Below are 13337 nucleotides of genomic sequence, written 5' to 3'. Positions count from 1 at the left end.
GTAATTATGCATCAGCAGGGTTAAATACATAGGGTAAGTATGAAATTGGCATTGTAATCTTACACGGACCAGCAGAGGCTTGTCCTTCAAAAAATATACATTTACTTGATTTTAGAAATTATACAATTTTCAACTATTATTGAAATATTGTATTAAAATTAAAAATATAACTATTTTAGCTGCATGGGAATCTGTTTGACATAACAAAATAAAAACAAAAGCAAAGTGACAAATTCGAACTTTAGTTGACATAACAACAGATGGAAGTGATAAGCCGCGTGACGTCACACACAATATGCACTTAAAACTTTTTATATTATTTTTTACATTGAACAGTAGAAACTAGAAATCTACTATCTCTACTCTCTCTATCTTGACTTTCACAGAATGTACGCACTACTTTCCATCTGAGACCATATTTATAGAAAATGGTAAATTCAAATAATCAAAATATCAAAAAATTGAACTTTATTAAGTATTGGATTGTTAAAAAAAACATTGCAGCTGCACAAATACAGGGTATTACGAATTAGATGCATTAGCATTGCTATCTCAGAAAGTATAGTTGATAGAGCTTTAGTTAAATGGAGGCAAAGTTGCTCATTTTATTACTAAATAATTTGGTAAAAAAAAAAAATAAAATTGTTTTTATTACATCCGGAGATATCCAACAAAAACAATTAATCAAATTTCTATTTTATTTTATTATTGATTATTTTGGAAAATCAATTGCACCTTCTGGATGCATTAATTTATGCTATTTAAGAAAATAATGTTCGTATTTAGCTACAACGTTTAGTTTTTTAGATACCATCATCAACTTAATATTTTAAAATACGGACCGGGACTTTTGATTTCGTTTTTTTAGTAGCTACCAACCTCCCGAATATAATAATGTCAAAAAATTATACCTAGTGTACTTAAGTATTTGTTTTTTTTCAAATAAGCATTTGAAATTCATATGTTATCATAATGAGTAAATAATTTAGTTTGATATGATTAAGCTGTTTCATCAAAACTCAACCTCGAATTCAAACATTTGAGTATCTGAAAAATAAATAACCAAAAACTTTTTTTTTTAAATAAATGAAAAGTACCATAAGAAACTCTCTCTCTTTTTCGAAAGAGTAATGAACCTAATTATTAAATCATATAAAACTAAATTATCTACTCATTATGACAACATATCAATTTCAATCCCTTAATTTTTTAAAAAATCTTAAAATACTGTTGCGAAGCGAACTTTTGATTATTAGTTAGGATTTCTTTAGTTATTTGTTGTTACCCCTGTATGTTACGTTGCTTTGTTTACGTTCTACATTCTTTTGTCTGTGTTCTAGAAAATCCTGGCTCCGTTGCTTATATAGAGAGAGATTTATGTTATAGCTTAATGAGTGTGAGAGAGAAAGTCAATTTCATGAATATTTGGGAACTTTCTAGAAACCATGGAAGCCTATATAAGCAGCTGTTGAGTTGATGGTTGTAGTGAAGTCGAAGTTGTCAGATTACGAGCTTAAGTGTCAGTGTCAGTTTATTGTTTGTAAACAATATACAGTGTTGTACAAGAAGTGTGTCATTAAGGAGTACGACGGTACAATACCAAATACATAATACGAGTAGGTACACTAGGTTTATTTTTTTGACAAGTGTGACCCATTATTAGTGTCAGAAGGTCTGTGGCTACTGAAAAATGAAATAAAAAGTTGAGGTCCGTATCTGAAAATTTGAAGTTGATGTTGGTATCTAAAAACGTTACATCTGAGCTGAAAACTAAAACTATTTTCTTGAAGAGCATAAAAAAGTGCCTCCAGAAGGTGCCATTGATTAAAGTGGTAAAAAAATAAAATAGAAATTTGAGTTTTTGAGTTCTGAGATAGCAATGCTAATGCCTCGGCTAATGCATCGAATTTTTAACACCCTGTATGTTTGCTTTACCATTATGGTACTAGATAAGCAAATGTCGTATCATATAAGTAATTTCGTAGCCATCATTTGATCTGAAAAATTGACACTTATATGAATTGGATTATTACTGTTCCTTCAAACATGCATTTAGATAACACTACATACAGTGCTTTTGTAACATGCATACTGCATAAGTTCAATAAAATTAAAGACTCAAACTTTTCACCAAAAGCCTTGGATGTTTTTAATTTTATGCTTTATAACTGCTGCTTGTGTTATATGAATTGGAATTATACAGGGCCCAAAAACTGGGTATTTAAAATATTTTTGATCTTTTAAATGGCAACACTTCTTTATTATTGTATTTTGGATTCTAGAAACAAATGTATTGATCCATGCAACTTGTACCACAATTGTCCTGGAAATATTGATAATTTGAAACCAATAATGTTCAAATAAATCAGAATAACATCCCCAAAAATTATTAATGACATTTAAAAAAAAAATGTAAAATGATAGTAAACCGTCTTGGTTATTGTTGTTGTAACAGTTCATTTTGAACAGCTGATTTTAATTTTTTTAGAAAAAAGTAAAGTAAAATTTGTGGGACCTATAATTTTGAAAAGTGTTTTTGACATTTGTTTAAAAACAATTGAATATCAGTATGGAGTATGTTGCATGAAATATGTGAAGAATTGTTCAAAGAATCCAAAACATCCTATAAAAATAAGGTTCCAAGTGTTTTTGCAAAAAGTAAAGCCCAATTTATAGAACAAAATTTAGTTTAAGTATTAGTATTCACTGTAAAAATTGAAGGTGATTATAAATGATAAGTTTATGGAGGTTATTACATGACATATAGACTGACAAGTGCCAGTACATAAATAGTAAATATTAAATAAAAAGTTGTAGCTTGTAGCTGCAATCCTTTTTCTTTAAGCCGGAACCCAAAACAAAAACGAAAAAGTTAATAAGGTCCTGTACCTAAAAACTATAATTTTTGTGATAATATTCATCTGTCAATGCCAGGTTAACCATACTGCAGGTCCGAAAAAGGCAAAAATATTTAATTTTAATATTAGCCATAAAAAATTTTGCTTTTTAAAGTGAATTCAGTTATTACTAATTCTAAATTTAAATAACTTATTCTATAATCTCCTTCCGTCATAACATTGGTTCTATTCTTAGTACTAATATAAATACTATTACTAAAATTAAATTTTGTTTTATAAACTAGGCTTAAGTCCTTTCCATTTCATCAAATTTATGCAGTACCTACTTTACAAAGACACTGCATAATACATATTAACTCAAAGTTGTGCAATGCAGTTTATTAAAATGTTAAAGAGTATAATATTAATTATTGTGTTAAACATAAAACAATAATGAAAACTGCATTGGGTTCATTTGAATGTTAATTTAAGTAAAATCAATATACTGACCTTAAAACTTGCTTTTTTATTCACTGTTCTAATGTAAGTAGTTGAACCCATTGCACACAATTTCACTCTTCAACTTGATTAATTTGTTGCAATCTTCTTAGTGGGTAATTTGTTCTTCGCTTAGGTCAATTTCTTCATAAAAGTTGTATTTTCTTATCCACATGGAAAATTAGTGAAGTATTCAGCATATACAGGATACAGATCTGTGAAATAGGACCAATTTGTTAGTTGAACCACCCTTAAAAAATTGTCAGACTAGAAAAATTTTTAGTAATGTATACAAGTGATGCATCAGCAGAATTTATTCAGGTTAGGTATGAAATTGCCATTGTAATCTACTGGTGTGAAGGCAGCAAGCCGAATTCCAGCAAGCCGGAGCCGAGGATGTCCGATGGGTCAGTGGCGTCGGACTTATTTTTTTCTTCACTTAAAATGTGTTAAATAAACATTGTGAGCAGTTACTTCGTTCTTTCACTATCCACAGGACATTTTAGAACAACATATTTGCATACCTTTATTTCCAGCATTCTCCTTTTATATCTATAATTCCACATATATCTATTTAACGCTTAACATCTGCACAATCAACAACAAAACCAACAAACAGGCTTCTTACCTACCCTGTATGGTGTATATCAGGTTTTGCAGCGTTGCCACATCTACGATCTACATATAAGCGCGTTCAATAATACTATTCCTAATAATAATAATAATAATAAAAAACCCCCTTTGGTACGTTTATAGGGTTCATAATGAAGTATCTTTAGAGGGTAGTGAGAACTCCTTACACCCCGTCAGAGGGCGGCAAATTTGAATTCACTACTCTAGCAAGCCAGCGCATACGATATTCAGATTCAAATTAATCCAAAACTAATCATAGTATCACAACCCCCTTTGGTACATTTATAGGGCTCATAATGAAGTATCTTTAGAGGGTAGTGAGAACTCCTTACACCCCGTCAGAGGGCGGCAAATTTGAATTCACTACTCTAGCAAGCCAGCGCATACGATATTCAGATTCAAATTAATCCAAAACTAATCATAGTATCACAACCCCCTTTGGTACATTTATAGGGCTCATAATGAAGTATCTTTAGAGGGTAGTGAGAACTCCTTACACCCCGTCAGAGGGCGGCAAATTTGAATTCACTACTCTAGCAAGCCAGCGCATACGATATTCAGATTCAAATTAATCCAAAACTAATCATAGTATCACAACCCCCTTTGGTACATTTATAGAGCTCATAATGAAGTATCTTTAGAGGGTAGTGAGAACTCTTTACACCCCGTCAGAGGGCGGCAATTTGGAATTCCCTAGTCTAGCAAGCCAGCGCATATGACATTCAGATTCAAATTAATCCAAAACTAATCATAGTATCACAACCCCCTTTGGTACATTTATAGGGTTCATAATGAAGTATCTTTACAGGGTAGTGAGAACTCCTTACACCCCGTCAGAGGGCGGTAAATTTGAATTCACTACTCTAGCAAGCCAGCGCATACGATATTCAGATTTAAAAAATTCGCGGAAAGCACGGATTAATTTGCCGACAAAAAAGTCGGCACGCTTTGTGTAACGGTCAAAAATGTTCGTTCTTCGTCTTTCTTATAATTTTTGTCTTTTGTCTTTGTTTATTTTAAAGTTTCGGCCATTCCAATTTTGTCCGGCGTCAGTTATTTTGCTGGATAGTGCATTCATTTCTATTTGGTTTGTTGAAGTGAGAGGTGGTTGCTGGAAAAATGTAAGTAATTAAATACTGGTCTAGCATCAATGATATCTGGTGTTAAGTAACTAAATTGCTGGCAAATTGAAAGAAACCGCTAGATTTCTTTCAAAGAAATTTCAGTTAAAATATTTTGAAGTTTAAGCGATATGTTTTAATTGCCCATCGTTTAATTTAGTAAAATTAGACTAGTAGTGATCGACCGATACCGATACCGATATAGCGGCCGATATATGTATAAAATATCTGCCTCGCGGGGCCGACATTTTTTTATAAAGAATTAAAAGCTACCAATTTTGGGAAGGAAAAACAGTATGGGTCCAAAATTTCATATCGGTCGATCACTAGACTAGACTACATTGTTGGTTGTTTAAATTACCCGCTTTTCAATTACATTACCAAATTGTTTCAGGAGCGAAAATAATACTGGGGGTGAAGGGATGATGCCAGAATTTAGTCTGGCATCCATCCCTGAGGAGGATGAGGACATTTTGTTGTCCGATGGTATGTAGAATTAACATTTACAACAAATTTATCGCACCACCAAAACTTAAATAAATCGGAAAAATTTGTATTTTTTTTTTTTTTGCAGGATCGATGGTGGAGGAAGTGAAGGAACAACCACGCCCGCAGCGGCCCGAGCCTGGTCAACAGGCCAGCGTGCACAGCACTTACAGGTGCAGGGGGGCACTTGCAGGTGCTAGTGGCCCTGCAGGTGCAGGCCGGAGCCGTGGGCGTGGAGGTGGGCGAGGAGGCCCTGCAGGTGCAGGCCGGAGCCGTGGGCGAGGAGGCCGTGGAGGTGCAGGCCGGAGCCGTGGGCGTGGAGGTGGGCGAGGAGGCCGTGGAGGTGGGCGAGGCCGTGGAGGTGGCCTTCGACTTACCAATAGTAAGCTTTCAGCAATAAAGCATATATTTTTTAAATAATAATTATTTTCTTCTTTTTGCAGACCAATTAATTATAGCCCTGCTGAGGAACATGTTAAGATAAGATTGTTAGATTGTAAGAATAAAATTGTTTGAAAATACCATGTTTGCTTTATTTACTGCCAACTCGTTACAGCCACCAGAACAGCAACAATTTTGAAACTTATTTTTTCTAGGAATAATATACTATATAGGGTGATTCACGGTGATGGTTAATTAGAAGTATCTAGAGAACAACTCAATATTTTTTGTTGAAATTTCGAGTGTAGCCTAGGTTGGGTCCAATCTCTCTATTTAAAATATTTTGAACTTTCCGGTGTTGCCAGATCAGTCAGAATAAACACCAACTTTTGATTTTCAAATGGAAGTCTGTTTTTAATCTCATTTCTGAATTCCTCGCAAGAAGGCTAGTAATTAATTGTTAATACTTCCCTATACCTATACCTATATACCTATCGCACCGTTCCTTAGATATTTTATAAAAATGGTGAACTTGTCAGCAAAACGGTGGTCTAAACTTTAATTAATTTCTCCTGACAACATTAAGTCCTGACAGTTTTGCTGATGTGACCTTTTGTCTTCAGTTAGACAATACTACATGGTTGAAAAGCCCAGACACAAAAAATGAAAAAAACCTACAGTGTGGTTAATATTAACCTTTTAGTCGGACAGATAAAAAAACTGTAAAAAGTCCATTTTATTAAATGGATATACCAGGTGTCCAAAAGCACCCTGGACATAGGAGATTAACATGGGAAAACGGTTTTGATTTTTTTGCGTCTGTACGGTTGATTTGATTGAAAAATCGTAATAATGAAAGTTGTAGTACCTATCACGAACTAGTTTTCTGTATTTTTTTCAGATCTCTGTCGTTAAACACGAACAAAAATGCGAAAATTTAAACTTGCTTCGGCTTCGCCTCACGCTGCATATATGTCCTTTCCGCTCTTAATATAGAATATACTATTTTACAACGAGCGCCTTCAACACAATATCTCAGAAATGATTCTTTAGGTCAAATTACACTAGTCAACGTGATATTATTCCATTTTGCAACAGAGTGATCATGTGACACGAAGTGCGCTCTATAAGCTCTCGTCAAATAAGAACGTATCAAATTGACTCTCTCTTAAGAGAACTGTTGTGTGTTAACTGTAAACCAAGAATATTAGATAAGACGCAGTCAAAGGCTTTTGTTAGATCGCAAAGCAGTCCCCAACGTCGAAACTGGTATTAACTTATTCAACAAGTATATTGATACCCATAGTCGTAGATTATTCATTACGAAATCCAAACTGACATTCAGTGAAAAGCTTGTGAGTTTCAAAAAATTTGATGATTCTGTTACTAAGTGCTTTTTCAAGCAGTTTAGACAATGGCATATAGCCTCTATTCCTGTTTGTTTAATACAATTAAAAAAAAATATTTGGGTGCCTATATTAAAGTCGTTCATTAAAGTAAAAGAATTGGTAAAGCATGCATTAATAGGACTCTTTACCAACTACATTATATCGCTACGACTTTCCACCTTATACAGTGTTGGAATATTTTACCTAAAAAATGGACTAATTTTTATGTTAATTTTTGTATAGGTACTGTAAATAATAGGTAAAACGTGAAACTAAGTATTTTCTTTTTGTACTCATATTCTACAAATATCTGATACCAATATAATTGTATTATATCACGGTCAGAAAAACCAAAGGGTCGATAGCCCTTTTCATTATTAGGAAATAAATATGAGATATATACAATGGTAAATAATTTAATGGCGTATTTATTGGGTCAAAATAATCCGATTTACCACAACTTACCTCAGACGAAAAGTCAAGGGAAACAGAAATACAGGGGGTCAAAGTAATTTTTTTAAAATAGTATTTTTCAAATAACTTTCAAAAAACTTAAGTAATGGTAAATAATTTAATAGCGGCTTTCTGGGATCAAAATAATTCGATTTAGCACAACTTGCCTCAGACCAATCGTCAACGAAAATAGATATACAGGGAGTCAAAGTAATTCTACGATATTTCGTATCCCCGACCAATTCAACGATTCGGAATATTTTTATTTATTATTATTATTTATTTTTAGTTATTTCTCACTTGCAGTGAAAAATGAGCTAAATTCCATCCTCCAAGAAGATGACAAATTGCAATCATGTATGGCACCAAATAATTTAATTCCGAATATCTCGGAAACGGTTGATTCTCTAAGATCTCTCTAAGACCTACCAACTAAGTACACCTTTTCTGTTCAGAAAATATTGGATAACAGATACTCTGATGTCAGTTGTCACTTCGCTTTACCAGAAAAAAGTTAGAGCGATTTAAAAGCAAACCATTTATTGTAGATGGCGCCCTCTATAAGCTAGCACCCTCAGAAACATTGGAATACCTAATTTTAGCGAAAAACTCCAAGTGGATCGCGAGTTATTCGAAAAAGTGAATTTTAAAAAAATAACTTTGATCTCCTGTATTTCTGTTTCCGTTAACTTTTCATCTAAGGTAAGTTGTGCTAAATCGTATTATTTTGACCCAATAAATACATACCAGGTGTACAAGAGCTGCCCTGGGCATAGGAGATTAACATGGGAAAACGGATTTTTTTGCGCCTGTACGGTGGATTTGATTGAAAAATCGTATTAATGAAAGTTGTAGTACCTATCACGGGCTAGTTTTCTGTATTTTTTCAGATCTGTAACTTGAGCCTTTTCGTCGTAAAACACGAACAAAAATGCGAAAATTTTAACTTTTTACCTGCACTGTATAAGCGGTTGTCGAGCAACAATGACCTGTTTACCCGTTGCCCGACAACCGCCTATACAGTGCAGGCTAAAAGTTAAAATTTTCTCATTTTTGTTTGTGTTTTACGACGAAATGGCTCAAGTTAGAGATCTGAAAAAAATACAGAAAACTAGTCCGTGATAGGTACTACAACCTTCATTAATACGATTTTTCAATCAAATCAACCGTACAGGCGCAAAAAATTCAAAACCGTTTTCCCATGTTAATCTCCTATGTCCAGGGTGCTCTTGGACACCTGGTATATAATATTAATTTCTCTTGCTGTGGCTGTTGATTGTTTTGAGTTATTTTAATCGAAGCAATTGTTTTTTGAGCAAATTTTTTCCCCTTGAGAGGGGTGAAGAGAGGGGGGTTTTGTCTGATTTTTTTCACAATTTTAGTTTAGTGTCCAAAAAATTAATTTTTTGCAAAAAATATCCTAAAAATATAGGGTTATGTCAGTGTCCTAAAAAAATAATTTTAAACGAGAGTGTTAAAAAACTATTAGGTTAGGTTAGTGGCCATAAAAACTGTCAAAAACAATTTTTAAAGGTAAAAAAAAAATAAAATATACAGAGTGAACTAAAAATTATATATACCGAGTGGCTCAAGAAACAACAGTGCGCGCGGGCGCTTTAGTTACGGATGGCGGCCATTTTCTCCCTCTTCCTGGTATGCGTGTCCACGTGCTTGATCATGTGATCCTTCCTGATAAAGCCCTTGCCGCATATCTCGCACGCGTACGGTTTCCTGCCCGTGTGACAGCACAAGTGCCTTCTCAAATCCGCTTTGTAATTAAACGTTTTTGGGCACGTATCGCACTTGTGCGGTTTATCGCCCGTGTGTTTCTTCGTATGTCGTTTGTAGGTTTCATCATCAGGAAACCGTTTACCGCACCGGGAACACTTGAACGGTTTATCACCACTATGGAAGGTGTTGTTGTGTTGAGTGAGATAACAGGGACGATTGAACACCTTATCACAGTCGTAACATTTGATTTTCCGCTCCTCCGAAGCACGAGGGGGAGAATTCTCCTTTTGTTCCTCCTCCAAATTGGTCAACAACACCTCCACCTCATTAATTCCTAAGGTGGTTAGTCCTCCAAATTCAGTTGTCAAATTGGTGGTGTAATTCTCCATTATTACAGGATGAGGGTATTCCTGAAGAGGACAGTAGTACTGTCCCATACCAGCCACGTTCGCATACCCATGTAGTTCCGCCAGAACCTGCGCAAAACTGGGCAAAGGCTGGCTCACATCCAAATCACCCGTAGTACTGCTGGTGGTAAACGTATCCTGCGTAACGTGGGAGGCCAACTCGTTTGGGTACTGCTCCGCCAAGATAGGCACCACATCCACCACGCTGTCGCTGCTCCTCGAATCCTCCTGACTATTATCCTTACTAGCCGAGGAATTCCTAGCTGGATGGTGATGGGCGCTGATGGGCATGATAGCTGGATCAGGCAGCCTACTAGATTTAACCGCTTTCTTGTGCAACGTGGTGTTGTAGTGTCTCTTTAAATGTCCGGAACTGGTGAACCACTTGTTGCACGCGGTGCAATTGTAGGTTTTCGGTCTGCGTGCTTCGTTACTCTTCCAGTTGGTACTCTTGGTGGGAGCAGGAGCTAGTGGTGGCGGTGCCGGAGCCTCATAACCACTAAAACACTCTGAAACACCCTCGCTAGAACCACCATCAACCACAAACTCCCCTTGGTAACCTGTTGGTTGATTATTCCCCAAACTAATCATCCCCTGCACGGTATGTCCCTCCTTTTCCTTCTCCCACGTTTGACTGACCATTTTCTGACTATCCAAATCCAGTATCTCACTCTGACTCACCTCCTCCTCATTCATGGGTGTATCATAATAATACTGGGGGTTACTCAAATTGTTGTGCTCGATGAGGAGGGAAGCACTCTTGTACACCAAACCACACTTCTCGGACTGTTTGGGACTGGGTGAGGGTGTGGGTTGTGGTGGATAGTTCACACTGTACACCGGTCTGTTGTACGGATTATACCGAGCGTTCAAATGTTTACTCTGAGTCCAATCCATATTAATTTTTCCAGAGAGAAAAAACAAAAAAAATACAGTCACCCGAAAATAACGTAGCGTCCGACTCCGACCGTTGACTGACTGAAACTGAAACTTGTGCATTGGCCCACTCTTGGTGGGGGGTTGGTGGAGGTGGTGAGGTGTGGTTTTGGAAATGCGTGAGTTATATACAGGGTGATTCAGGTTTTATTACACAAATTTTAACCACGTATTCTACGTCCCAAAATAATTCCAGTTTGCTCTATAAACTATATCCAGAAAATGCGACTTTTGGGAAAGAGAGGGTGTTTTTTAACAAAAAAAAAAAAGGTTGCCAATTTTACGAGCAGTTAATTCTTTAGTCCAACGTTGCAGAAAATGCATTGAAGTCAAAGGACACCATTTTGATCAATTATTATAATTTTTTAACAAATGTTTAGTTCTTTGTAGCTTACAATTAGTTTATTGCCTCGATAAGTTCGAATTTCGATTACTCGAAATCGGTGGGTCGGAAAAAAAAATTCCAAGAAACCTTTTTCCTTCAAAATTAAACATTCAACGGAAAATGGAAAAATCCATGATATTTTTATAACAAGCAGTGCCGTACTTTTTTTTTTGATCATGTGAGATGGTTTTACTTTTGAAGCAAATTTCACCGTTAAAGAAATTAATAAATAAAAAAAAAATTTCCAAGGAATTTACAGAGCTCCTCACACTCTCCCTAACCTTCACTCAGAAGGGGGGTGAAAGGGTTTCTAAATTACAATCAAACCTAGTACAAAAATAAAAAATTATTTGTGAATGAACTTAAAAATCCATTAGAAAAGGAAAACATTTTAAGCAAATTTCATCCTTAAGGAAATTAATTTAAAAAAACCCTACCATCATACTTCTGAATAACCTAACTTAAAGTAAAAATGCAAAAAAAAACAGTATTTTTGATATGTACAAACTTAATTGGTTACTGTCAAGGTGACAGTGACAGGTCGACAAATAATTTGACAGGTGACAGACAAGGTCGTATTAAGGAAGTGTTTGCAAAAACTCCCCTGGTGGGCGAGTGGTCTGTTTTAATCGTGCTTTTTTTTTCTCTTAATTTCAGTGAGTTACGGCCTAAAAATCGCGGTGTAAACACACACACCCAAACCAAAAAAAACTAAACAAAACAAATGACGCGCTCTGATGATGGCTAATACAACAAACAAAACAAAAAAAAAACAAAACGTAAGGTTCAAGGTGAAAGCTAGAGACGAAATTCAATCAAGACGGCCATGGATTGCACGTTTCGGCGGCTTTGACTCCTTTGACTTAATGTTTTCTTTTTGTTTGGTTTTTACGACCCTTTGAAAAGTATTTCAAGCAACGTGACTTCCCTAGAGCTGTAAACTAGACTAGACAGGGTTGTAAATTAGCGTTTTGACAGGTAATTGGGGCAAAATTGTCCGAAAAATGTCTTTGCCGCCTGGCGTGTAATAACATTTTTATATGCTCCTAAAAATGCTTTAGTGGCAAACAAAATAATGGTTTTTAAAAAACACAATTTTATTTCGGCCAAGTTACAAAATGAGCTTAATAATATGGAACTGAACTCAGACACTACGTGTCTAGTAATTTAAATAGTTAATTAATTTAATTTAATTTATTAATATATTAATTTAATTATTTTATTTTTTATTTTTAGACGGTTTTGAAATATTTTGATGCTATGCTGCTTCAGGAGCATTTGGAAGCTTCTAAACTGTTTTGGAAGCTTTTGAAATCTTTTTAGACGACTTCAAGAGCATTTAGAAGGTTTTTTAGCATCAGTTTAAAAAGCGTATTGAAGGCTCTGAACCGCTTTGACAAAAATACAACTTGGATAAATTTATATGCTGTGATATACGGTCATCGATTGAATAGCAGATAATTTTGGTTTTTGGGAGTTGAAATGTAGTAGAAGTCAAACTTCACAGTTTAGCTGACGTTTTACATTGTAGTATATGTACATAAATATGTTAGGGTCCGAATCCAATGGAATTTATTAGTTTTAGGTTTATCAGTTATTTATAGCACTTGTGGGTCGGTCAGTTGGAAACGGGGGATTAAAGGAGACAGTTTAGTTTAAAATGGTAGTCTTATTTGTCGTACATTATATACATAATTTATTTTTGTATCCTCCGCACCTACGGATTTAAAAATCAAAGTCAAGAGAAAGCATAGCAAAAGCAGCTTTTTCAACCAATTAAACAATTCAATCATAAACTACGAACAGTGCTGCAATTTACGCAAGTGCTGCCCATGTTGACTTATCATTTTGAGTTTATCACATAACATTTTTGACTGAAGCGATATTATTTCATTTGGCCACCTTGTATTTGCAGTCCAAGTTCTGCAAGACAAAACATTGTCTGGGATGTCTTCAAAGGGCGCCTAACAATTTATTAGGATAGAAAGTCATAAAAGTCGCTTTTGGTTAGACTAGAAACCTTATCTGCTTTCAATAAAACTAAAACCAGGTGTCATTTCGGTTTAGCAAAGTATACCAGG

The 13337-nt window shown here is 35.1% G+C and overlaps 1 protein-coding gene across 1 annotated transcript; it reads left to right on the top strand.

Annotated features, from left to right (window-relative positions):
• The first annotated feature begins 4849 nt into the window (after window positions 1-4849).
• On the top strand, window positions 4850-6717 carry LOC145736589 (uncharacterized). The gene is made up of 2 exons (XM_081991034.1): window positions 4850-5575; window positions 5664-6717. The coding sequence occupies exons 1-2, from the start codon at window positions 5512-5514 to the stop codon at window positions 5993-5995; spliced, it is 396 nt and encodes a 131-aa protein (XP_081847160.1). The 5' UTR covers window positions 4850-5511; the 3' UTR covers window positions 5996-6717.
• The last annotated feature ends 6620 nt before the right edge of the window (window positions 6718-13337 follow it).

The sequence above is a fragment of the Ips typographus genome, linkage group LG12 (genome assembly GCF_016097725.1).
Source record: "Ips typographus isolate SLU linkage group LG12, UJ_Ityp_2.0, whole genome shotgun sequence".
Taxonomy (NCBI): Eukaryota; Metazoa; Arthropoda; class Insecta; order Coleoptera; family Curculionidae; genus Ips; species Ips typographus.
The sequence above is the reverse complement of the archived record's forward strand: the minus strand, read 5'-3'. Positions and strand labels throughout refer to the sequence as shown.

What these genes read in the sequence shown, in the direction of transcription:
- LOC145736589 (XM_081991034.1), top strand. Translation starts at nt 5,512, where the DNA reads ATGATGCCAGAATTTAGTCTGGCATCCATCCCTGAGGAGGATGAGGAC. An exon ending in GGACATTTTGTTGTCCGATG is followed by an intron (nt 5,576 to 5,663) that starts GTATGTAGAATT and finishes TTTTTTTTGCAG; the next exon opens with GATCGATGGTGGAGGAAGTG.